Source organism: Homalodisca vitripennis, chromosome 5 (assembly GCF_021130785.1).
Source record: "Homalodisca vitripennis isolate AUS2020 chromosome 5, UT_GWSS_2.1, whole genome shotgun sequence".
Taxonomy (NCBI): Eukaryota; Metazoa; Arthropoda; class Insecta; order Hemiptera; family Cicadellidae; genus Homalodisca; species Homalodisca vitripennis.
In genome coordinates this window covers 51,436,934-51,463,771 of record NC_060211.1, presented here as the reverse complement: position 1 = coordinate 51,463,771, position 26,838 = coordinate 51,436,934, and the positions used below count along the sequence as shown (strand labels likewise).

Below are 26,838 nucleotides of genomic sequence, written 5' to 3'. Positions count from 1 at the left end.
AGAATAGACACAATCTTTTCTTAATACCTTTTATAAAACAGAAATTTCTCTAAAATTATAGAGAATTGTAGGACTCATTTATGGAATTCGCATGACTGGGAGTTTTCCAGAATTAAAGGAATTGATTGCTACAGTCTTTGGTCTAATTAAGCAAAGCATTAATTGCTGAATTCTTTGACATTATAAATAACAATTTACTTAGCAATAATAGATTTAAATTTAATGGTAAACATATCTTTTCTCCACTGATACTTTTATCTTCCCCACTATTCATCTACTTTATGATTGCACTTTGTATTTTTAGGTGAAACCCTTCTTGATTACTTTAAAACTCGATTCTTGCTCTAAAATTTAAACTGACATAGAACAGACACTATAATCGCAATCATCTCATCAAAATTCTTACTTCTAATAAGTCCAAGCGTAGTTGCTATATAGTCGATTTTTCGTATAAGATATTTGACTTAGGACTTACTTGTGAGTAAGATGCGTGACCCGCTTTTGCACATACACTGTCTGGGTTGTCCTGGAGGAAGAATGATAAATACTTCTTGAATGAGTTCACATCAGGCCGTGATAATGCTGGATTCATGTTTACTTCACAGAATTCACATTCTGAATAAAAAAACATTTCATAAATATCCAGTGAAAATAATTGTACTTTTACATACTTTAAATTTTCAAATGCGAGCATTGAAACAGCTTAGGTAGTATTGATTTACTATACCTATTCTTGAAAATTAGTCTTACTTAAATATTTATAGTTAAGATATTTAAATTTGAACAGTACGATATTTATACTAAAATGGTTGATTATGATTAGGAAAATTTTCCTGTTCCTTCATACTTTTAAATAATGTTCAGATTCTTAATAAATTTTAAATATAAACAATGGATGAACTCCATTCTCTGAGTGCAGTGGTGAAGACAATACCAATTGTGTTACAAGATGTGCATTATGCGGCAACATCAACTAACGATTTGTATTTTTATAATATTAATTATTGTGCAATTTTATTCCTGTTTTTTAATCATATTGTCATATTTGACATGCAAAGTATTGATATATAGTTCTTTGTTTTAAGTTTGTTTTTGATGACGGAAGCATTGTGAAGGAAACATGATTTTTCCGGACATTTGCCATTGTTCAGCTTAGTATTAAATCTAAAAAGCTATATTGTTTCCAATAAAAATTTCTATCTTGATTTGAAATCAACTAATTTAACCATCTGAGTGCCGCAACCATTTCGTAAAATCATATGTTTACATACCAGGCTACAATCTGTAAATCTATAAGTGTTTGCACAACTATCCAACAGATTATCGTAATTCTGTTTTTCAACAGAAAAGTGAAGAATACAACACATCAAAATATTAAAAATTATGTTTGATAGGAAAAAAACTATTCATAAAAAAATCCTGTTTGAACCAAAAATTTGGGGGTATTTATTACTTCTAGATTTTTTAAACAGACTAAGAGTGATTAACATGTAGTAATTAACCCTTTAAGGAGTGCGTGTAAACTCTACATAATGAGTACGGACGTCATATGAATTTAGCCTCTGTATTTTTGTATTATCGTAAATGCGACGTTATTACGTATTGCCTTTAAGTAGATTTGTCTGTAAAGTGGTTCCATCTATCGGCAACATACTTAACTTCCGTGCTCGCATTCACTTGTAATCTGATTTTACCACCAGATCGCAGTATACACCCGGTAGAAGCCACTGACTCAAGGTTGCGTCGCGCGCGCATCGCTTTGTTGTCAGAATATGCCGCCACATTATACTAGCCATTCCTTGTATACTGCATACTGTGGCCATATTTAGAGTGACATATTTGTTGAGCAACCATCTAGTTTGTTACTGTTGTCCAAATGGCAGATAATATTGATTGAGTCTGCCGTAGTGAGGAAATAAGACATTTGATTTTGAAAAAGTACTGAAATATTGACTTGTTGAACTGACTTTTAGTCCTTTTTATTAAGCTTTCAAATGTAAATAAACATTTTTTAAGAGATTTTAATTTTTTACTCCTTTTAGTAATTTTTTGGATTTCATCCTTTACTCATGTTAGCCTATCAAAAGAAGACGTCATATGACGTCCATACTCCTTAAAGGGTTAAAATTTTACTACAAAATTAAAGGTTGAGGTAAAAATATTGTATAATTAATTGATATATTGTCATTGTTTATTGAATATTTTTTGTAAAATAATATACACATGTTGCATTTGATATTGTTTTTAACTGAACAGCACTATTTATGAACAAAACTGTGCTCAAATTTCAGTTGTGGGTATGATGATGTTTTCTTTGAAAACAAAAGTCCTCACATAAATAAAAATTGTATATTGGAATGTTTGGTTTTAAATTAATTAAAAATTCCAACAAGAAAGGAGCTTCTACAATGTAAAAATGTTATTCCTGTTTTTTTCATAAAAGTTTTGTTAAATTCATTACTTTTTTAGGTGTACTATAGCTATACTATGAAAGAGGCCATAAAAATTAAAATAGAATTCATATAAAATATATATTTCTGTCATATAAGTCAAAATAAAACTCTATTGGGCACCACCCACCAATACTGCTTCTGCCCAGTCTACTATTAACAAAAGATGTGGAACAGAAAATGTCAACTATTACTAGTAAAAGACTAAACCATATAGAATTACAATTACTTATCTCATCTTTTGCAATATGCATAGTTTCTTCATATATTTTATATAGTTTGTGTCAAGAAAAATGGTCCCTAGAACAATGTAATATTTTACAAACTAAAATAAAATGTAAACAATGTTCCTACAAGACGTTATAACTTGACAACACTTCCTCATTTCAAAATAAGCAACTATCAAAACATATATATCACATTATTTTTTATCTCTATGCCAAGTGTCAGAAGAAGTGAAGTGGCTATAATTCAATGATCAAGAAATAAAATACAAATGTATTATATATCATCTTTCAGAGATACAGGAAATAATAACAACACTGTTTCCAGATCTGTAATCTGATCTCTTCTTCAGGTGAATAACTTATCTAACACATAACTACAACCTGGGTTAAAATAAACTAACCATACTACACCGTTGTGAAATGCATAAGTCAGGAATCATACAACCATGGTCAACTCCATGATCACTAACTCTAAAACACACACTTACTAAAACCAAAACACTAATTATTAAAAGCACACTACAGACTATAGGTTTTATAAGAATTAAAATACTATTCAAAATTTACCAAAACATGAACATACATAGTGATATTACTCAGTTTTCCTTGTATACTTGTAAAAATCACCAATTTGCTTATGTTTTTTCCATGATGTAAGTGTTAAGTGATTAATTTTAAAATTAGTGCCCTCAAAAATGTTGCAATTTTTCTTGTCTGATGCTGATATAGTTAACTCAACTAATAATTACAGGAAGTTGTTCACCAAGAAAACAAAAAGAATAATACAGTATATTTAAATTTACCCATCATGGGGTCATCATGGGGACAGAAAGTGCCGTTGTTTGGGAAGAACATACAGCAACCATCAGAGCCTATCCAGTCAAAGTAATCATCCATCCAGGAGGAGGCTGGCCGACCAATGTAAGTCCTGGAATAGAACTACCATGATTAGAACACAATCATATACTTGACAAGTGATATAACTTTTGTAGATTTTATAAATAGTGAAATAACAAATTGTGAAAATGTTACGTCATTTGAGAGAACTCCTAAATCATACAGGTTGTGATTGGTGACATTATGTATCTGTGTTATACAGGGTACGGCAAAAAGTTCTGATGTATGTAAAATAAAATAAAAACACAAAAATTAAAAGAGATAAAAAATGTTTTATTGATTATTACATAAGGGTGTTGATGTAAATTAATGGAAATAACACCAGTACAACTTATTTCACACATTTAAGACCTGAAGATAACGTCCTTCAAATGATGTCCTTCTTTGGCCAAGCATTCTTCAAGTCTTGCACTGAAGCTGTCGAACACCTTCTCTAAAATTGCAGGAGGCAGGTTTGCAATTTCTTGGCTTACGGCTTCTTTTAATTCGACCAGTGTGCAGGCTTTGTTTTTGTATACTCTTGTTTTAAGGAACCCCAAGAGGAAAAAATCACAAATGCTTAGGTCTGGGGAGCGAGCCGGCCATGCAATGTCCCCAAAACGCGATATGACTCGGCCACGAAACTTACTTCTCAAGAAGTCCATCATCTCATTGGCTGTATGTGAAGTTGCCCCATCCTGCTGGAACCACATCCTCCGGCGCACTAAACGATTTCTCTGGAGTTCGGGGAGAAGGAAGTTTTTCAGCATCAGGAGGTAACGTTGCGAATTCACTGTAACGGTTCGACCATCCCTCCTCAAAGAAGTATGGTCCAATCACACAACTTTTAGTTACACCACACCACACAGTAACCTTAGGACTATGCAGAGGGTATTCATGCAGTTCTTCAGGATTTGGTGACCAATAGCGAAAGTTCTGTTTATTGACATAACCATCCGGATGAAAATGTGCCTCGTCGCTGATCATGACAATTTTGTCATCAGTCGTCAAATCAATCATTGTCTCTGCAAACGCTTGCCGATTTGCATAGTCAGTAGGCTTCAACTGCTGGACGATAGCCATCTTGTATAGGTGGAAATGCAGATCAAAACGCAATATTCGTCGTACCAGCGGTCAGACATGCGTAAAGCAGCAGCTTGTTTATGGGCCGACCGCCGAGGACTGGCTTCCACCGCTTCTCTCACTTGATCAATATTCTCTGGTGTCCGGGCTGACTTTGGACGTCCAGTCGACTTACGTTTTAAGGCTGAACCGGTAGCTCTGAAGTTACTCACCCATAACATAATCGTGTTACGAGTTGGGACTCTTCCTCTGGGACAACATTAAAACGTCTACGGAATTGACGCTGAACAGCAACGCAGGAATCGCCACTCTTAAAAAACGCCTTGACAACGAATGCAGGATGCTCAGCCGACTACTGCTCTATGGATACTAAAAATGTCCACATGTGGGCTCTCGAACGCACTTATCCCCACCACCCCCCACCAATTACTCGCTCTACAGCACGGTGGCGAAAACCGTCAGATCATTTTGCCGCACCCTGTATTTACATTAAGCATCTCATTTTCTATTTTAAATTATAGTGTTTTTATTTCGGTAAACAGGTTTTATTCAAATTTCTACTTAAAGTTAAACAGATGCAATTTAAGGTTTGTTTATTTCACTATCAACCATTAAACTACCAATAAAAACCAATAATATGAACCTTTTTTTTTTTTTTTTGTTTTTTTTTGTTTTTTTTTTTGTTTTTTTTTTTAAAGGAGAAGCCGATCTCCTTGTATGCCTTATTCTGCCCGTCCTCATGGGCCACTGGCCTGTGCGAGGATCTTATCAAACAGAATAAGGGGGAGAGTCAATACAGTACAAGGTCGATGGTACTGATAAAAAGTGCAACGGTCACAGACAGGATTCGAACCTGCGCTATCTCTAACTCAGACCCAAAGTCCAACGTCTTAGACCACTCGGCCATCGGCACTCCCACCTGTATACATATGTCCGAGTACGTTTTTTATGTACATATTCTAGGAATGGTATGATAGGATTTGGTTAAAGACAACAATATCGTGACCACAGTGAACGTTTTATAACACGGAGTTCAAACTAATCGGGTGCTAGGCTGATTAATGTTTAATTCCAACTCTTGTGATAGAGAGGCATGAAGTCTGTATCCTACAAGTACTTGCTATACCAGATTAATATCCTTAAAAAAAAAAAAAACAGAAAAAAAACAAGCAAAAGAATAACCAGGATTCCTTATTTGGTACACCTAGGCAATGTTACAAATTTGTAGTCAAACATCACCTCAAATGTTTCAAATACCTATCCTTTGAGCATTACAGCAAAATGATGAAGAGCTGATACACTGCCAACTGAATATTGGGTTTTAATCAAGCAATTCAAAATTGGACGTTAAACTATGTAAAGAAACTCACAAATTGGAGTGCTTGGATGCTCTGTATATCTGGGAGGTAAGAGAGTCCAAGTTGCAGTGTTGGCTGCCACAGATCATGTTCTGTGTGGAGTAGTCCGACATGTCTAGTCTGCCGGTGAGTACGAAGTACACAGGGGGGCCGATAGACAGGAACTGGTTCAGGTACTGGTCACAACACAATAGGTTCTCAATGTCTACGATTCTGTTTTGATATTGTTATAGATATCCAATATCTTCTAACATTGATTTTGAACATAATGTTCTATAGTGCGGACTGCAGGGTCCATTAGTATAAACATTTTCATTTTTTAGTTAAACGATATAAATATATTTGGTCTTTTTTTAATACCCAAAACAAAAATTAATACATTTTCAGTTTAACAATCAAAAACACTTTACTAGTTGGTAATCTCACAACAAACAATATTTCTGTAAAATACAATTCAAGATTCACATTAACTATCTAAAAGTAAACATGTCTAAATTTAAATTGTGATTTAAATGTTTAATGCAAAAACACCAGAAACTAGCTTAACTGTAAACTACTATGGTATTGACAAAATAAAAGAATAATTTATGAAAAATTAGGGTTATACATAACAAAAGCTTTTGTGTCGTATCTCTAAATAGTTTGTAAGAAACTCTTATTCAACTTAGATTCCATTGTTAATTAATTACAAATATGTGACTAGTTAAAAAAAAATATTAGTTCTATGTAAACATAAATTGAACTTACCGTAAAGTATCTATAGACATGAGATTCAGGAGGCATTGAGAGCTCCTGGTCAAGGCCGATGGACAGGCTAGGTAGGACGGCGAGACTGAGGCACACCCAGGCTAGAAACACAAGCAACACGGTGGGACGCACGTAGCGGTGAAGCACACAAGGTGCATACCAGTCCCGGAAGAAGCTGTAAAGTGTGCCCTCCTCCGGCAGCTTCTCCTCCTTGATTGGGGACTGCAGCCAGCAGAGCATGTCCAGCCTGTGCTCCTGCAAACACATTCCAGTCCATTACTTCCAATTGCCATTCCTGGTTTGTAGCGAAACTGAAAGATATGCATCTTAAACGGTTGGGGCAGGTTCGGTCTGAGATGCTGTGGACATGAGACTGGCAGAGGGATGAATGTGAGATTGTGTGTAATAAAATTTAGGACTTATTAGCAATAACTAAGTTATAATAACTACTTTAGTTTTATTTGTATATTAAAAGTACAATTTTATTTTATATGTTTTAAGAATTACAAAAGCAGTTCATTTATTAATTTGTTAAAATTACCTTTTTGAATGTTAAAATATTATATTAATTTCTCCACATTGTTTAAATGTAATTATTTCTTTGTTTTTTTTATTCTTAAGGTAATATTTAATACATTCTAAAAATTTTACGTGTAAGTGTAAAGTCAAAGTCAAAGTAAATCTAACTTGACCATGCAGCCCTAACTTTGCGTGTATAAACAAAGAATTTTTTATTTCACTTTTTTCTTTTCCTAATACTTTCTAGGTGTTTAGTATTTATGGTATTCCTTTTTAAATATCAGGTGAAGTGAATAAAAAGTAGTACTTGCTTCATTATGTTGATATTGAAGCAATTACTTTGTTTCAAGAGAATACAAATTAAATTGCTACCAAAGGATGGTACTGTTTCATATTTCCAGGACCCTGTAGTATTTGCTTCAGGTTCTTTAGATTAAACATAGCAAAAACTGAATTTCTGTAGTGTTTGCTTCATATATCTTGAGTCTGGCGTAGGCCAGACTTTGTATCAGATTATTTGGCACCCCATGGATGTTCATGTTCATATATGTTTGTTAGGATAAGATGTATTGTGAGCATTGCCACTAATTTTTTCTGTTTGAGGTAGATGAGTCAAGTTTTTAACTGCAAGTTTCTGCCAGAAAACGACAAGACACAAGTAATAGCTCTGACTATTTACTTCTTTTTATTCATTCCACCCATCATAATCACTACCAGCACTTGAGAAGCTCACAGTCCTCCTGTTCCTACATTAGCCATTGTGACATTGAATGGTCACCATTAAATTGATAAGAATAAGTGTACTATACAAAAAAAAAACAAACATAATAACAAAAATTATAAAAGTAGTTCAATAATAAGAGACACTGCTTGTTCTACGTAATAGAAATATAGCAAATTTTAAAATTCCTTATTATCATCATATAGTAACAAACATATATTATGATTAATTCGTTTTATTTGCCTAATCACAATCTAGGTTTATGGTTTGAAAGTTTTACATTTGGAGAATTAAAGTATTAATTATTGATTAATTAATTAATCATAGTAATGCAGCAGCACATATCCAGACAAATGTAGATTTTATTAGCAGGGTTTAACTGTAACCAACACATTTTAAATTTAGCATTTGGATATACCCCAAAGACAAACAAAGCCAAGAACATAACATCTAGATATAGCTAAAAGTCGTATTAATAGGAGATACTTAATTCTTAGGCTTGCATTCTTAGGTAATTGTTATGACAATCACCTACATTTTCCAATTCACACCACGTCAAAAAAATGCAAATACACATTAATTCTTGAAATATTTTAGCATTGCTGTAGACTGCTGCTATCTTCTGCCAACAAAAGTTAAACCAAAACTGGCAGAGCCAGTAATAATGCATATCCCCAGTTGATTAAAGGGGCCAGAGCTTTATCGTGGTTGGATGAAATTTAACCCATCACCATTAACTTTCACCAATCAGCAATCAATGTGGCTTCTTTTTCAAATGAAAAAAATTAAACTAAAACTGGCAGAGCGATTAATATTAATATTAATTAAATATTATTAAGTTTAAGAAATTATAATTCATTACTTTTGAAGACTTTTCTTGTTTTGATTTTGTTCTGGAAACAACAAGTTATTTATTAAATTTCAAATTAGAAAATGCCTAAAACATACATATAAGAATAGTAAACATAACAGACTTTACAACAGAAACATACCTCTCGTCTCCTGGTATCCAGAGCGAGAATGCTGATGAAGCAGGATATTTGAAAGAGGAAGTCGACAAACAGAGCCATAGCTGCATACAATGCAAAGGCTTTGACTGCAGGCATGTCTGATAACCCTCCTGTAAAAAATCATTTGTTCAGAAATTAACCATTACTGAAAATCTATTATTTGAAAATTTTTTTCTATTTTACATTTTGTTTTTATTAAAACATTACACTATAAACATAATTATTTGATAGGACCAAGCCTGTTTTTGATAATCAAAATTTCAGACCACTAAAAACCGGTTTCTAGTTGGTAATGATATCTAAAAACTGAGCACCAGCATCAGGTACATGGCTACAGCAAGCGTCAGTGTTTGCTATTTATAGTCTGAGAGAGTTATCAATTCCTAACAAAAGAAAGCTAGTAGCATATATAGCACTAAATTTAACTTTATTATGTAGGAACTTTTAGAAAATAACACACATTCATGAATAATAATGTATGTATCAATATTTTTGGTGCATGATACATAGTCTGGTTTATAGGGGGACGCTGCTTTAGCACCCCCTGGAATATAAGCACCCCCTCGGGCTCTGACGTCACGGCAGGGGGTGCTAATTCAGCGCACGGACACGGACCAGGCACGGAATTAGCACCCCCCGACTACAAGGGGGTGCTAAATCAGTGCATGAAACATGGTCGAGGCCCTAAATTAACACCCCCTGTTCCAAGGGGGTGCTTATTCAAGCGCATGGACATGGCTCAGTCACTGAATTAGCACCCCCCCTAGCATTCAACCAGCAAAAAGGATATTTATCTTTTACATATTCAATTCAATCATAAATATAATAGTTGTTATCTGGATTTTTTGTGACGCTGCCACTTATAAGCTACTATCTACGATTGTTTTGCAATTTCCGATGAACGATTAAATAATATAATAATCAAATTATGGCTACTTTCTCTTAAAAATTACCATAGACTTAATATTACATAATAATGCTCCGACTAACAAGGCTAATAGACCTTAGCACTCCTCCCTCTCATACGCATTGTCATATTTTGTGTAATAATTTTCACTCATGACTTTGCTTTCTTAATTTGTTCTATATATCACCTATTAAAATAATAAATTAAAATCATATCCTTCATTTATTCTATTTCAGTTTATTCTTTCAGTTAATATGTTTGTAAATTTAATTAACGCACTGCTAAATATATCTTTAAAAAAACATAAAATTCTCGTCGATTCTTGGAATATTACGGAAGGTAAAATGTAATTATGGTTTTTATACACAATTAGTCTAGTATCTTTGCTGTGTCATTTTTATTGTACAGGTATTGAGTACTGGGCGTCCATACCAATGAAAGATCTAGTCTACTCATAGTCTAGTTAAGGGTATTCACTGAGCATTTAACAGTTCAAGCTTAACCCAATCGTGAAAACTCAATGAAACATATTTCTACATATAATTAAAACTATGTTATTTGTATATGAATCCATAATTAAAGTATTTATTTCATTTAATAGCTTCACGGAAATGGAATCTACTTTTTTTAGTTTAATTAACTCAAAATTTAAAAAAACAATTACAACAAATAATTTTGTAAACAATTTAGGCTCGTATTTTAGGCAAAATTAGTTCACTGTCACACAGTATAGAATTTTTCTCTGCGGCATTTTTGTTTCATATTTAATTTTAATTACATTTCAAAATTAGGTTTTATAGAATGAAACAGATGAAGTATGAAAATTACAGTTTTTGACTTGTCATTTATTACAGAAATAATTTTTCAGTACCTGCCCTTAAATAATTAACTCGTAACCATCTGCAGTAAGAAACTAGATTATAATTTTTTTATCTTATGCACTATTAGGCGTACAGTGAATCATCTGCACAATGGAACAGCTACATAGACTTAACACTAAACAAAAATCCGTAGAATGGTAATCACAAAAATATCTCAAGGTTACGCCCATAAGTATTACTATTGCTTACGTGTAAAATATCCTCTATAGAATCATGCCTAACTATTTTTCATGATTAAAGGAAACATATAGAAACATCAAATACATTTCACATGAGGCTACAACTTAAAGATACATTATTAGTTTATGAACTTAACACTGTGATAAAAAAACTTATGGATGAGGCATTGGTAGCTAAGGATGAAGTATATTAATCCGCAAAGGTTTCTTCCTAACTAGTTAATGTAAAAAAATTGTTTGGTCGACTTCTGTCCATCTTACTTCTAGCAGATATATTCCCTCTGGTAAAGGATTATACCCTCGATTATATTACTTTTTCTAACGGTAATCGATGATAATTAGTGTAATATTACGAGAATGAATAATAGAATTCATATTGGCAATTTTCATATTAAGTGATATCAACTATTACATGTAAAATATTCTCACATATATGTTTTGTTGCTCCTTTTATTGAGTAACCCTATTTTCAAATGTGGATCATAAAATCTTTTATTACCTACAGTACTTTAGGAAAGGAGGGATCGTGATTTTTAATTACTTTAGAACATCAGTTCAAAAAATCATGGAATGTTGCATTGAAATTAAATTTGGAATATTTTCCAATGACCATAATTTATTTCATCAGTAGTATTGCCATTTTTTTAAAGACATGGAGATGTCTATGACGTACCAGTTATTCTAAAAAAATTCCGTACGAAGGGGCGGGTATCAGCTAGTAAACATTTAAAAAACTTGAAACTCGTTATTTTTGCCTTAACATCGTTGCTCGTTATATATTGGCCGTCTACCAAATATGAAATATACAGAGTGAAATCAACCTGCAAATATCGATTGTAGGACTGTAGGTCCACACATAATTTTGACGAAGCTGACGAAAACCCGTCCGTGCACTACCGACCCTACTTTTCAAACTGATGTGGCCGTATCGAGTGGTTCAGTAATAATATCGATGTTATTCTCAGTTGTTATTCCTATATTAATACATAAACTTATTATGTATAGTGAATTTGTTTGATGAAAATTTCCTAAAAAATATAAGAAGAAATCAAACAATGTTTGAGTGTACAGGCCCAAGGTGTGGCATATTATACTCTCTAGGTAACAGATAATTTTACACGAGTAAAGAGAAAAGATAAAGTAGAACACGTAATGATGTTATGGACAAAAACTGAAAATCATCGCCTTTTTTGTATGCAGTTAAAGAATATTTAACTATTGTGTGTTACATTAGTCAGACGTGCACTTTCTAACCCCATGTATCTGGAAGTGTCAAACTTAAGGATGAACATTCTTACAATATTGTAAAGAGAAGAGTGAAATCTCAGTGAAGTCTTTAATAAAGCGTCTATAAAAGGTAAAAATTTAAAATTACACTTCAGCTTAGCTGTACTTTTATTTTAAGGCTATTTATATCGAAAGTGTAGAGAATTTTGTTACACTCTAATTTTCAATTCGTTGTAATTTTTATAACTGATTTGTAAACTAGGTATAGTAAAAGATGTATAGAAGCATAAATATTACTTCATTAATAATAAAAAAAAATATTATACAAATATACATAAATATTTTCATTTTGTATACAGTAAAACTTTTATGTTTTTTTAATGTTTTATTTTCCGGGGTAGAACAAAATCTTCAAACCTCGGTTATAATAAAAACTTAACAACTGCAACAAATAGCAATCTTTACTTGGTACATTTAAGCATCTACGTTTAACACCGTAATCAATAGCATATCTACAAACTCCGTATAAATTTACAAGCCAAAAGTAGGTCTGAGGTCTTCCATTTAAAAACAAAATATTAAATAGACATATATAATAACTACAAAGACATTTTTAATTTTTTGGTCTAGGTAATCAACATGCATTAGAGTGTTTTTTTCTGACGTCTCAATCAAAAGAAACTTTGTTTAGAAATAATTAAGAATATTATGACCACAGTTCAGCAATGTAATGTTAAAATCACTTGATTTAGAGCAGCTAAAATCAAAACAGCTGATTGTTGCAGCCCACATTTCAGTCATATAATAAAGGCGGATATTGTTTGGTAATTGGTTTTAAAAAAACCAAACTATCTCCCTTATTTCACAACCAATTTTTAAAACTTGGTATCGTTAGATTTTTTATTAAATTGTGTAATAATTTAGATCTTTTTTACCATATATCGCTTTTAAGATTATTTACGCTTAAAGATCTTTTTAGAAATCACTATTTTGAAAATAAAGCTTGTAAGAAATTTAAATTTTTGATTTTTCTTTAAGGTTATAAGGTATATACAAAATTTTAACCTAAACAATCCATCAAATATAAATAGTAAAGTAAAAAAGACAAAAAACAAAACAAAATTGTGGCTATTAGAGTAATTATTGAGTTTTAGAAAGGTGAATATGATTGTTTTTGCCTTTGGTCCATGAATAGTGTCTGAAAATATTGGTAGAGATTGTGGAACACTCTCTATAATAATTTTATGTACAGAGTGTCCTGTAATTCTTAGGACAAGTCTATATACCGCAACTGCTCAGGTCATGGCAAACGCATTTCAGAATATGGAAATAGATCTTTGGTGCTTAGTTTCCTATCCGTCAGTCTATATACAAATTCGCTTTAATATCTTAAAACGAAAATAAACAAATCCTACCTAATTTGGATCAAATTTATTTGTGGTAATAAGGCCAGTTATAAACAATATTCATTAATACTTTCGAAATGGCGGCCATTAAATCTGATTAACTTTTTAATGTCTTAAAATCCAGCAGGTATACAAGAATAAATCTGATCGTGGATTGTATCACAAATCTAATTACTTAAATACTATTTCAAACTAATAATAAATAACTCATTAAGAGCATCTTTACTGTAAAAAAACATGGTTTCGTGAAAATAAATTAATATCAGCTTTAGAGTATCTTATCCCTATTTCTTTTATTTTTGTGATTTATTATGCAAAACATTTGAAATACATGTTTCAGGCCTATCTAAGGATAGAATAGAATCATATATTTCATGTTTAATGAATTTATTTTAATACCTGTTGTTTTTAGGACATTTTTATTTACGAAAATTTTAGTCAAGCGACAATCAGATGTATTTCCAATAAAACCGCTTATCTTTGATTTTGTCATCTATAAAAGCATTATTGTCTGAATATTACTGTACGAGATTTTCTTGTTCTTTTATTATTCTTAATATATAACAGATAACCTAGTCACTTTATTTAGTTTTTTTTCACATATATTGTGAATAAATTGAAGCTTTATGATAAATACAACAGTTTATTATTGTTAATTAAGACATTTGTTTTTGTCCTTCATTGTTCATAAAGGCGTTCATTGTTGAACATTTGCAATATCTCTAGTAGTTTTTAATTTATTAGAAAAAAAGTTGCTTTGCAACAGATATTAATGTATTTCCTGTACTTTAAATGAAGGGACTAAGATGTGAGCCACGGATTGGCATAAGATATTCTGGAGCTGCCGTTTACTCTGATTTTTGTATTGTGACCTACTCGTTGAGATTTTCCAAGATATTCCATTTTTAACAACAAACAAATAAAAAAACGCACACTAACCGACAGAGGGGAAATTAAGCAATGTAGATCCATAATACTCAGTATATAAATGTATGTTTTGACAGCAATATCGCTTTTGAAAATACGGGTAGTATATTTATTGCTACGTGTTTTTAACATTGTTTTCAACTTTTTTTAAAATTATAGTTGAACTAACTGATATGGATATAACTGAATGATATTTATTCCTGAAGATATAAAATAATATTTAAATTTGTTTTGTCAAGTGTGTTTTGAATTATACTATTCAGTTTAAATAGTATAATTCAGTTTATGATGCGTCCTTAAAAATAATTGGCTCTTAGCCGTCGCAAAAATACAATTTCACGGTTCTAAATTTTCCCGCTTTTGATTGGTATTCGAAAAATTAAAATAAATAATAATAATTGTTTTTAAAGTGGTTAATAGGTTGATATAATCTCTGACCATGTATATTTATTACACATGCCGGATTTACGCAATATCAGTTCCTCTGCGTTGTTCGTACCCACGATTTCAAATTAATTTTACTTTAAAATAAACCTGTATTTGAATGCCTAGAACCTAGTTTTTTACTTAAGTATATTTGATGCATAGTATTTTTTAATAATTGGTAATGAACATGTTTGTTTTTGAAATTTTAAGTAAACTACAGCAATGCAGTAATATACTCATTGCAATATATTTAAAATTATATATATATATGTATATATTATTTTATTTTATTAAAAAATAAATCGCAATATGGTTAAAACGTTTATTACTATATTTCCGTTGGAGTAATTATTCATCTCATCAATACGGCGCTGATTTAGCAGCCCCCAGATTCAAGGGGGTGCTAAATCAGCACCATGAACACGGTCAAGGCGCTGAATTAGGACCCCCTATTCGGAAGGGTGTGCTAAATCAGCACATGAACACGGTCGAGGCGCTGAATTAGGACCCCCGTATTCGAAGGGGGTGCTTATTCAGGGCCTGGACACGGCCACTGTGCTGATTTAGCACCCCCTTTCGTGACGTCAAAATGACGTCAGTAGTAGCGAGGGGGTGCTATGTCCAGGGGGTGCTAATTCAGGCGCACCGGTTTATAGCAGCAGTCACTTAATGACATGTTCATTGTCATTAATGAAAAAACATTTTGTAGTCAGAAAGTGTTACTACAGCAATTCTCATTCTTCTGATAATGTGCATTCTGGATTATCACATCCTTCTTCTTCTTCTAAGGGCGGCCTATTGCCATGCACTTAAGCCTCAAAGGTCTTTTGCACAACAATCAAACAATCAAAGAACAGGTGTTCAGCAGTTTCCTCTTCCCCGTCACACACACTATAGAATTGATCCTCCCGAAAAATGCTGACTTTGCGAAGATGCTTCCTTCAGTAACCATGTCCTGCAACTAGACCCACAACCTGAGAAGACACTGAACTACTTAGAGAGATCAGACGCCACCTTAGGTGAAGGTCACTGCAGGACCAATCTACTCATCCTCAGACCTGGATGCAATCCCAGTAATTAGTTCGGTTGTTAATTTAATGTGCAGCCGACCAAAATATATTAAAATTTTTATGTTATATGTGTAAAAATTTGTCACACATGCATACTGCACTTGACAATATGAATTTCTTGTACTGTACTGTACAAATAAAGATTTGTGAACTGGGAATCCCCACCTTCTTTTATGTTCAGTATGAATCCACTTTGAGGCAATCCTATAGGATTCACACCTAGAAATACCACAGAACTGTTCGAGCCCTCTTCATGTTGGATCCTGAGTCCAAGTTGATGAGAGCATTAGCTCTTTTGTATCCACATACTTAGTATATTATACTTTGGAATTATTTAAATAGTAATTATTACCGAGGAAGAAACAACATGACTCGGAGACACTGGTCAACAGAATGGATGGTCCTACGAGGCCCAGCACTCGACCGATGTGTTGTTCCGCAGACTCTCCTTCCAGTTTAGGTTCTCTCTGGTGCCTCTGGACTATTATGAAGATGTTGTCCACTCCCACAGCTAACACCAAGAATGGAATAACCTGTGCGAGCAAAAATATTAATAACCATGAATTTATAAAACATCTGTAACAGTTAAAACTGATGTAAAGTAATAAAATAATGCAGTTTTATAACCAAAAACCAGTTTGATTAACTGCCAACAACTTGGGATTGAACAAGGATACTATTTATTTGATTAAAAATAATCTGCAAAAAGTTGCTTTTAGTTCAACCAAATGCAGTTTTCAGTTTAAAAGAAATAACCAAGTAAAAACATCTAAATATTAGCATTATGGAAATCTTCAACCACATAAATATAGCTTTTACAGTATGTTGTTACTAACTTAATAAACCAGCCATATACATACTGAGCCATCTTACCTCAAAGATGATGAGTGTTGCCGGTACTCCAATGTAGCCGAAGAAACCAACGGAGCACCCTACAGACATCAATACAACCACCACACCGGCCAGGCCCAGAGTTATTTTACTGTCCATCTGAAATCATAAATTGGTTTATTATGGTTTGTTTTTCTTGCTCTATCCTTAATTAACGAAATAATAAAATTGTTAATTTTAATTAATTTCTAAGTACAGATAAAGCTTGAACTGCCATACACTTGTTGACCCACATGTGTCATCAGTGCTAGTTTGTTCACACAACCAGCCCATTTAAAAAAGGTATACTCTTCTTTATATAAAAATTCATAACTTAGATTAACAGTCACAGGAATGACTAAATCTACAGTTATAGAAACAAAAGTTCATCTTCATTTTTCTCGAAAATTTAGTATTCAATACAGAACAAATTATAATGGGAGAGTTGAAGAAAAGACCTCTGGCCTAATGTTTACTTATTCCTATCTCGTTTTTTCAAGACCTCAATATTATTGTGTACATGTATGTTATTGAATGAGATTCCTTGAATTTTTATAATTTATTTAAGGTAACCTGGTTATCTTTTTCAATTAAAATATACTTTTCTTCATAATGTACAATGCAATGTTTAGTTTTATTCTCCCCACTCAAACAATATCATCCTGTCCTTTGATTGTTTACATTTATGCCCCTAAAATCACTGTGTCACAATGACGTAGAACTTCCAAGTGATTTTTTTCCTGCCTGCTGTGATGTATGTATCATGTGTTTTTGCAATACATCTGTATTGTATAATGTTTTTTCATTTGTGCTTCTCTGGACAAGGTGCTGAGTTTAGGCATGTTTATGTTTATTCTTTTTTGGCATTTAACATTCTTTTTGTTTATTCTTTAACAATTCTGGTTGTTTTCAACATGACACAGAACATACAAACTTCAAGTAATTAATTATTATTATGTCAGTATTTGAAACCATATTACTTTCTCACTTTGGTTATCTATCCACCATTATCCTGCACGATATGAAAACATTTTAGCGATTGTTTTTTGTCTACTACTGAGCAGCTATAGTTTGGATATAGAAAATAAGAATGGCAACATGTGTGGCAACATAAGAAAATAGACATTGAATATAGGTACAATTTTACGTGGAATATACACATCATGGTTGATTGACAGGGAGAATATTATTATAGCATCTATCAGCAATAAAAATCTTAAAAACTATGAGGCCAACTATAAAAGTATAATATGTGCTGTTTACAGCTTTAAGTATAAGCTCTATAAAATTAACTACCACGAAATACACAAAATAAGCTTCATTATAATACTCACCAACAATGTACTACACTGGCGAATCTGACCCAGTGCCAATGCTATGTAAGCAAACATGAGAACATAGCTGCCAAAGATTGTGACCACATCAGAGCGAGATTCTTTATCCAGTTCATCTTCGATAGACCTTTCAGCCGTGAATGCCACATCCATGAATGGAGGTTTCTCAGTCTCTGTCCAGTTCTTCATAAAACTAATAAATCTAAAAAAGTAAAAAGTTGTTAGTAACAGATTAACCCTATTTCGAATTGAGTTATTGCAGTCTGTGTGATTCGGAGGGTACAAATTAATTTATATCTCAGTATGGTGGTCAAACTGTAAGGCACGTAACAGCACACCACTCGCACAGCCTTCATCAAACCGGTTTTTAAAATTAAGTAACTATATTACTTGCACCTTTATACTTTAAAACAATATAAAACATTACTAATAATGTTCAGGTACATGAAAAGTAACAAACAAGTTTTGGTGCTACGAAAGGGATACTACTAAGTGCTAATCAACATGAACATACTAATCTGATGTTTTGAATAATTATAGGAGTTAAGAAAGGTAAACCTTGTTTGTTAAAAAAATTAAATTGCTCAAAAAGCACAATACAGCATTCTACCAGACATTATTACAACTGTTAGGAGGCAATAATTCTAATATTATTAACTAGTTAAAATGATATTTCAACTTTCAACTTTGCAGTAACATACAATATACCACAATAATCACAAAAACTTATTACATTCCAACAAATCTATTGGACCTGAACAAATTGTACAGTTTCACAAACCTAATTTACATTAATATACCAATCATGATTTACATTGATTTATATAGATCAATGATTACAGAAATAATTCACAGAGCAATATTTAAATAAGGTTGTTTATGACTTTACATTTTTTAATGATAGTGAAAATTTAGAGGCAATCAGTATTACAATAAATGTTTTGCACACAAAATTATTGGGATATAACAAATACAAAATATGGGGTCGGACAGGAATGGCCTTTTGAAGTCGGGATGATGTTGGATAATTTTTGTTGTTGTAATAATACTTTTAAGTTATTTATATTATATATATATTAATATTTTTCACCAATAAATATAGCATGATACGTTGTGCAGTTTAAATAATAATAATAACAGAGAAATTCATAATTTTCATCATGAGATGAGTTGGTATCTTAATGAACTGTAGGTAAACAATGTCGCCAATTACTCGACAAACACAATACTGACTCAGTTCACTCAAACCTTACACACGGGATTGAGTATGGACTATCTGTGGAACTGGTTGTCCCGGATTGCTCATCCTTCCGACACACAAACCACTTGGTGCAAGAACACGACTCACTCACAGTTTACATATCATATTGTGGGGGGAACTGTTATTGTGTCATAGTTCAAGCAGTATAAGATAAACACACCCTCTTCATGTCACACACAGTCTGAAAACTCAGTATTACATAAACAAGCAATACATAAGGAGCCGATAAAATACCTATGAAATTGTTGAGATATATTCTTCCCGTAGTCGTTCCTATAATCACAAATATTTTTAACAGATCTCTTTCTTCCTCAATATTTCCGTCTGTTTGGAAACTCGCTATTGTTCGCCCACTTCAAAAATGTTCATGTCCTGGTGAACCCTCAGATTTCAGACCTATTAGCATTCTATCAGCTTTATCTAAATGCCTTGAGAGAGTGGTGCATGAACAAGTATGTTTCTTTCTCGAATCCAATAAAATTTTGTCCAACTTTCAATCAGGATTTCGTACTAATCACAGTACAACGGGTGCTCTTTTAAAAATCACTGAATATATACGTTCGGCAATGAACAAAAGGCTTGTTACTATTTTAACGCTTTTTGATTTTTCTAAGGCTTTTGACTGCATTTACCACCCATTGCTTCTTTTGAAATTGTCTAAAATCGGATTCTCTGATGGCTGTGTGGAGTGGTTTGGGTCGTATCTGTCAGATCGTCAGCAGTGTGTAAGGTCCAACGACAAAGACTCCTTACTTACATTGACGATTTGACTGCTATGATCAGACACTCATTTTTTCACCTGTATGCCGACGATTTACAAATTTACAGCCACTTTTCCATTTCAAACTATCCAAACATTGATGCTGACATGAACACTGACATTGACGCTATTGCAACGTGGGCCTTCAAACACGGACTGAAACTTAACGAAAGCAAGACTCAAACTATTCTTATTGGAACTTCCAGACTTCTGAGCGGTATCGACTTGAACAACTCTCCTACACTCGTATTGAACGGTCATCCTCTCTCATACAGTGACAAGGTCAAAAATCTTGGACTGACTATTACAAAAACTCTTAGTTGGGCCGATAATGTTATTGAGACTTGTGGCAGGGTGTTTGTTGGTATTCATAGTCTTAAGCAATTTGCTATTTATTTACCTTTGAATTTGAAAGTAATGCTAGTGAAGACCCTGATTTTCTGCCATTTCAATTACTGTAGCGAAGTTATAAATGACATGACGGTTGAGCTTTCGGACAGATTACAACGTGCTCAAAATTATTGTGTTCGCTTTATCTTCAACCTCAGACGATATGACCATATAACACCCTTCATCAATCAGTTACATCTGTTAAAGTTGAATCTACTCCGTCAGTTCCACATTCTCAGCATGTTACATTCTATTTTGTATAACGATTATTCCCCTTCCTATCACCCTTTTCTTTCATTTCTGAACGCTTTTCTTTCATTTATGAAACAAGCAATTGGAATACTCGACGTGGAGCCTCTCTGTTATCTATTCCTGTTCATAGATCCTCTATTTACAATAAATCATTCACAGTCTCTGCTTGTCGATTTTGGAATAATCTCCCGGATCATATCAGAGGTATTCGTAGTCGGGAACGGTTTCGGGGGGTGCTTAGGGACCATCTGTTTTGGGCCTCGTCGGGTTGACGATATCGTGGCATAGGGTATGGGACGATGGCTTTGTATGAATGGTGATGGATGAATGTCTGTTAATTTCCTTGTAAGTTTTATTCTATTTATTTATTTTTAGTTTCATAGAGAACCTTTATTTCATTTTATTACTTTATATAAATAGAGATTATAATTTTTGATTGTAAAATAGTAATGTAAACTGTATTGTGGCTCTTGTTTTACAGTAATAGTAGAGTTTATTAATTTATGGTTAGGTGTAAGAGTGGACTTAATAGTCCTAACCTCGCCAATTGAATATGTTTTACGTTGTATTCAATAAAGACATTTTTCATTTCATTTCATAATCCTCCGTGAATTCTGTATTTTGGTAGGGAAGAAGTTTACTCATACATGCGAAACATCAAACCAGAGATGATGAAAGCTGGATAATTGATCCCTAATCCACCATCATGCTGTGTAGTGGGAAAAAAAGTCAGTATGCAAATTTTCAGGCAGTTGTCACAATCACCAAACTAAAGCATAAACAGTTTGTACTGGGCAATTTTAATCTAATTTTATTAACAGTTCTTACACTAACAATTATATATTTCTTCCCACTTAAGGGCAGGATACAGAGGTACAAAGCAATAACAGCAAATATACCACATTTGACCCATTGCCTCGAATCACTGGAATTAAACAATTTCAGAATGAAAACATTGATACTGACTAAAGTGAAAGTTTGTACACACCTTTTCTCCCACTTAAGGGCTGGCTGGAGTTTGGTTTTATTGTGATAATTGTTGACAATAAAGGTAAGGATGACAGCTGTTGCTCTCTCGTAAGGTGCATCTTTGGACAGAGATTCACCAGGTTTGAGGAAGCCCCCTAGGGCTATTGCAGGATCGATAGGGCCACCGAACATTGCCAGGCATTCTTCTCTGTAACTATTCCTGTGGGCAAAAAAAATAAAAAATAAAAACTCGTCATAAAAGTAATACTCTAACTTAAAATGACACTTTAATCAGTTTTACTATGATTTATAAGTGTAAAATCATACAATAAAACTTCTATAAAGAATTTAAATCCATAAAAATTATGTAATGCCTTGGTTAATTGTCTAATAACTCTCAGATTTTCAATGACATTTATATTGTAACTAGTAAAATCTTGCTTTATACGTAATTAAGTTTTTGTATTTGATTCAAACAATTTTTTGCTTTAAATTATGAAGTGGATGAAAGAATAAAGCGCTAATAACTTTAATTAATATGAATCCACCATTCAAATCATGAGTGGGAGTGGAATTGCAACAGTAGCGGTCGTGATATTGGTTTACCATATAAAACAAATCATTGTAAAAGGATTAAGATCAGCAGGAGGCAATTTAAGTAATTACAAAGTGTTTTAACAATATCAGGAAAGAATTTTAAAAATAATCACTACTCATTATTTTGAGGTTCAAATAATATGTACTTATGACATGGAACGTTCTAGAAGCTCAAATGAGCAACTAAATGCAATGTTTTTATAAAAGAGATTTAATAAGAAGTATCATAACAATCTAAAATAAAATAATATTGTAAGTATATTAAAATAATTTAGATTATCCCAAAACATTCATTATTTAATTAATATTATTTAAATGTTATGCTTGCAGCCTATGGAGGTACAATATGTTGAGAAGAGATTTCTCTCTCTTTGCATTAGAATCTGGTCACATCAACATATGGTTCTTTTACGAAATAATCTAAAAACAATATTCTACCAATCACTATCTAAATTCAATGTTAATTGTATAATTAAAATAACCTAAATAATCAGTTGAATCTAGTGTTACATCTGTTACTGAACTAAAAACATTTTATTCAGTGTCTAAATTCAACCATTTTATCAGAGCGCTTGTGCAACTAAATTTACATTAATAATTCAAACTTTATTCTATTGAACTTTTCTAAGTTTTATATTAATTTAAACAAATAATGAAACTTTCAAGTAAGCTAAATTTGGATTCAATAAAAAAACTTGAACATACGTTAGTGGATGCCCTATGAATTACTAAAATCAACCTAGAGGGACTATTTAAATATTGATAACTAGTGGCAACTAGATTCAATTGATACTGGAACATTAAAACCCACTAAAACTATAAAGGAAATGATCTTGTGGCGAGAACTTAATTGTTATGATAATGTTGATCTAGTGATATCATATTATACAACAGTTCAGTAGCCTACACTAATGCTACATTGACTGGTGACGATAGGCCTGCTACAATCGTTATCATATATTTTTAATATTCTTTAAGAACATCTTAAAAATTATTTTTTGTATACAAATTTTTAAGTATATGTTGATTAAAATAAAGGATTACTTCTCTACTACATCCCTGGTAGCAGTATCTTTAGTGTCTCAACTTATCACTCCAGGGATCCGGGTTTGAATCCCGGTTATGGCACAGGATTTTTGCACCCTAATAAATAATCACTTGAGCCTAGCCTGAAGTAATGTGATAAATGGTTCAATGGAGAAAATTCGCTAAGGATATATACCATATTAACGCAATGGATGAATGAAGTAAACCCTTTCCTTAATGAATGAGAGGAAACATTGTAGTTTACTATTGCTATTAATAGCTAACTAATAGCAATCTCTTAAAACCTACTATGTATGATGGCATCCATTCCTTGAATTACCGAGTAAGAAGAAGATACTCAAAGCCAAGAACTCAACATGAATCCATCATCCTTATAACTTACCAAAGACCGACAAGGATGACTATAGGATACTCAGAGCAATGTGTTAATAAATATCAACAGCATAACTTGTGGAATTTCTCCATCATATTTATTGAAAGCCATCCCTAGTTTGAGGCCAGGGACTTGTATCTACAGCAGATGACCAGATCATGATTACTCTTCCCCAGTGACCTTGGATAATTTAAACATCTTTTTGCTTGCAATTAACCCACTTTATCCTACTGGTACCTACATAGGACACCCTGGTATTCTGAATTAACTGTCTTTAGTCATTATGATCGCAACACTCCACAGGCATGTGAGTTATAATAAGGTATGACAGCAGTAGACAAATTTATAATACAACCTCAGACATAATTGTCGTTGTATCGTTACATACTAAGTAAGGATGTACACTATACTCACTGTGAACACTGGATAAAGTGGTCTAGATAGTTGACCTTAAAGTCTATTTCATCTCTCTCACTGTTGAACTCTTCCCTGTCGTTCTTGTAGTAGCCCCAGATGCTCTCTACCACGCACTGAGACACTCTGGTCGGTCCAGTGAACGGAGAGGTCAGTGGGGCATGGCAGATGTTCTCCAGCCCTTCCCCATCTTCTTGACCCAACTGCAGTTGGAAGAAAGCAGTAGCAGTTATTATTACATAAGAATTAATCAGTCATCAAATCTGAATAGAAAACAACTGTTTGTAATAAAAGAGATAAAATCTTGAAGACAGGATAACGTATTAATTTATTTTGAATATACACCAATAAAAAGGTTTTTTAGATCTAGAGTGAAATGAATCAAAACTAGTTTTTACAAATATTAAATAACCAGTTTAACTTGTTTAGCGTATAAAAAAACAAAATATTTAAGTAGCAAAACTTGTTCTATATTTTCACAGCTCCCAGTAATCTAATGTTTAAATCCAGAAGTACAACAAATCTTCACTCTCTGAAAAGTTGTGTCTTATTTGTGTTAAATCACAGTGTCATAACAAAATGAAAAAAATCACAGATAAAATTACAGTACACAATCATTGAATAATGTTTGCAATATGTATAGTTAGAGTGGCCTTTAGTATTTAGAATAAGACTCCTTGCCATCATTTAAAATAGTTTAAGGCATTCCGATACAAAATCAATAAGCCGGTTTGATGTACTTTGGCCCCATCAACCACTAGAACGACGGCTTCTCTCTTTGGTCAACTTGTATCAATTGCCCCCCCCCCCCCCTTTGTGCCAATGACTGTTTCGTGGAGCAATTGCAGTTAACGCCAGCATTCATCTACCCATGGACATCAGGCGAGCCTCTGGAAGCCCAGACCAAGTTAGTCCATGTGTCTAGTATCAAACGAGAGCAACATTGGTGAGTTGGCATCAATTTACCTTTCTTCCTATTCAATAGTCTGTATATAATGCATAAGAAACCAAATGACATTGGTTTGTTTGTATATTTTGAAACTTAATAAACTGTAATGTAAACAATGTCAATCATTTTTAATGATTTTTTAAATTAAAATAATGTTGTAAAACACACTAATGGTCTTAAGATATATTACAAATAATATTATATATGATATCTATAAGTTTTCTAACCTGCTAGACATGGATTTAATCCGTTTCTGATGCATTAATTGCTCCAAATTTCAATATCAATTTTCAATGCATAAGCATGTTGTTATATAAACTCTCACAGTAAATTAATTTTTCTTTGGTCAAAAAATAATGTGTCAATTGAAAGATAAATATCCAAAATATTATGAAAATATAACATATTCCATAAAATATATCATATTTTTTTACCAAGAAATTATAAACTTGAATGTAAAAAAATCTTATTACAGTTGGTGTTTTAATTATGACCCAGTCACATGCTTTTATTTTTTACTAAACATGCATTAAATACATTCTTAAAAACTACACTAATTTTACACTTGTTAAATAAACAATTTTTCATATAAAATAATTTCTTTTGAAATGTTAGTGTTTATTAATTGTAAAATAATAATAATAACTTATGTTAACCACCAAAGGAAAATACATTTTTGTTGCATAACAATCTAATAACCATCCTTTTTTTCTAAAAACAATATTTATCTAAGAATAACCAAATTGTTATAGTTTTATAAGAAAATATAAAAATTCCTTATTTTATGGATTTTCTTATTTTATACTGTACTAGCTGTTTCCCGCTGCTTTGCACGCTTTTCGTAAGCCTTGCCCGTGTATGTGAACTTCTGGTTTAATTGAATTATATTTACAACGCCGATGTAGAGTTTGCCTTGTTGCCACGATCAAGAAAATCTGTTTATGTTTATAGCCATTGTGCACGTACATGTACTTTATTATAAAGTGGTCTAACACTCAAACTTTAAGTTCAATCAGAAATGTATCTTAAAGACAAATATACATAATAACTTAGCGCCTTCAAATAGTGTTTGGCTGTGTAATATACGTAACTGTCTCGTAATTGCAGTTTATAGTGCGCAGGCGCTTTGAAACCTTTTATCTTTTGCAGCGCCACTTGGTGGTGAGTTACATCAATGGGCATAGTTTATAAACCTTCTCCGTGGAAAAATACGTATACATACAAATTTTCATAATGGTCTGTCTAATATTTTGCGATTCCATAAAGGACAAACACACAAACATTTATTTATATATATAGATTCTAAATCACTTATAAACATGTATTTTTCCTAAATTGTTACATGTATAAATTGTTGATGTAAAATATTGTTTTATTTAAATTTGTTGTGAAATTCATGTTTGATGATGACAATGACGTTTCTGGAAAGGGACCAATAATTTAATTTTTCAAACCCTTGCAAATTGCTAAAATTTAACTATTATTTTGGGATAAGCGATTGCCAGTTTCAAGCTTAAATTAGTTTTTTTTAAGTCCCTATAATTGTGCTCTAATCCAAAAATGTCTGGATCTAAACAGATTTTACTACAGATACAAAATTTAAGATAT

General features: G+C 32.5%; 1 protein-coding gene across 4 annotated transcripts in view; it reads right to left on the bottom strand.

Annotated features, from left to right (window-relative positions):
* LOC124362171 (NPC intracellular cholesterol transporter 1) overlaps positions 1–26,838 on the bottom strand; it is a 127,124-nt gene that overhangs the window by 29,387 nt on the left and 70,899 nt on the right. For all 4 annotated transcript variants that reach the window (XM_046816422.1, XM_046816423.1, XM_046816421.1 and 1 more), the window contains 10 exons: positions 24,282–24,484; positions 21,870–22,070; positions 18,219–18,420; positions 16,888–17,004; positions 16,367–16,547; positions 8,974–9,101; positions 6,742–6,996; positions 6,007–6,170; positions 3,481–3,605; positions 476–615 (listed from right to left, as the gene is read on the bottom strand). In XM_046816422.1, the coding sequence (XP_046672378.1) occupies positions 476–615; positions 3,481–3,605; positions 6,007–6,170; positions 6,742–6,996; positions 8,974–9,101; positions 16,367–16,547; positions 16,888–17,004; positions 18,219–18,420; positions 21,870–22,070; positions 24,282–24,484 (1,716 nt within the window). The remainder of the gene's footprint in view (positions 1–475; positions 616–3,480; positions 3,606–6,006; positions 6,171–6,741; positions 6,997–8,973; positions 9,102–16,366; positions 16,548–16,887; positions 17,005–18,218; positions 18,421–21,869; positions 22,071–24,281; positions 24,485–26,838) is intronic.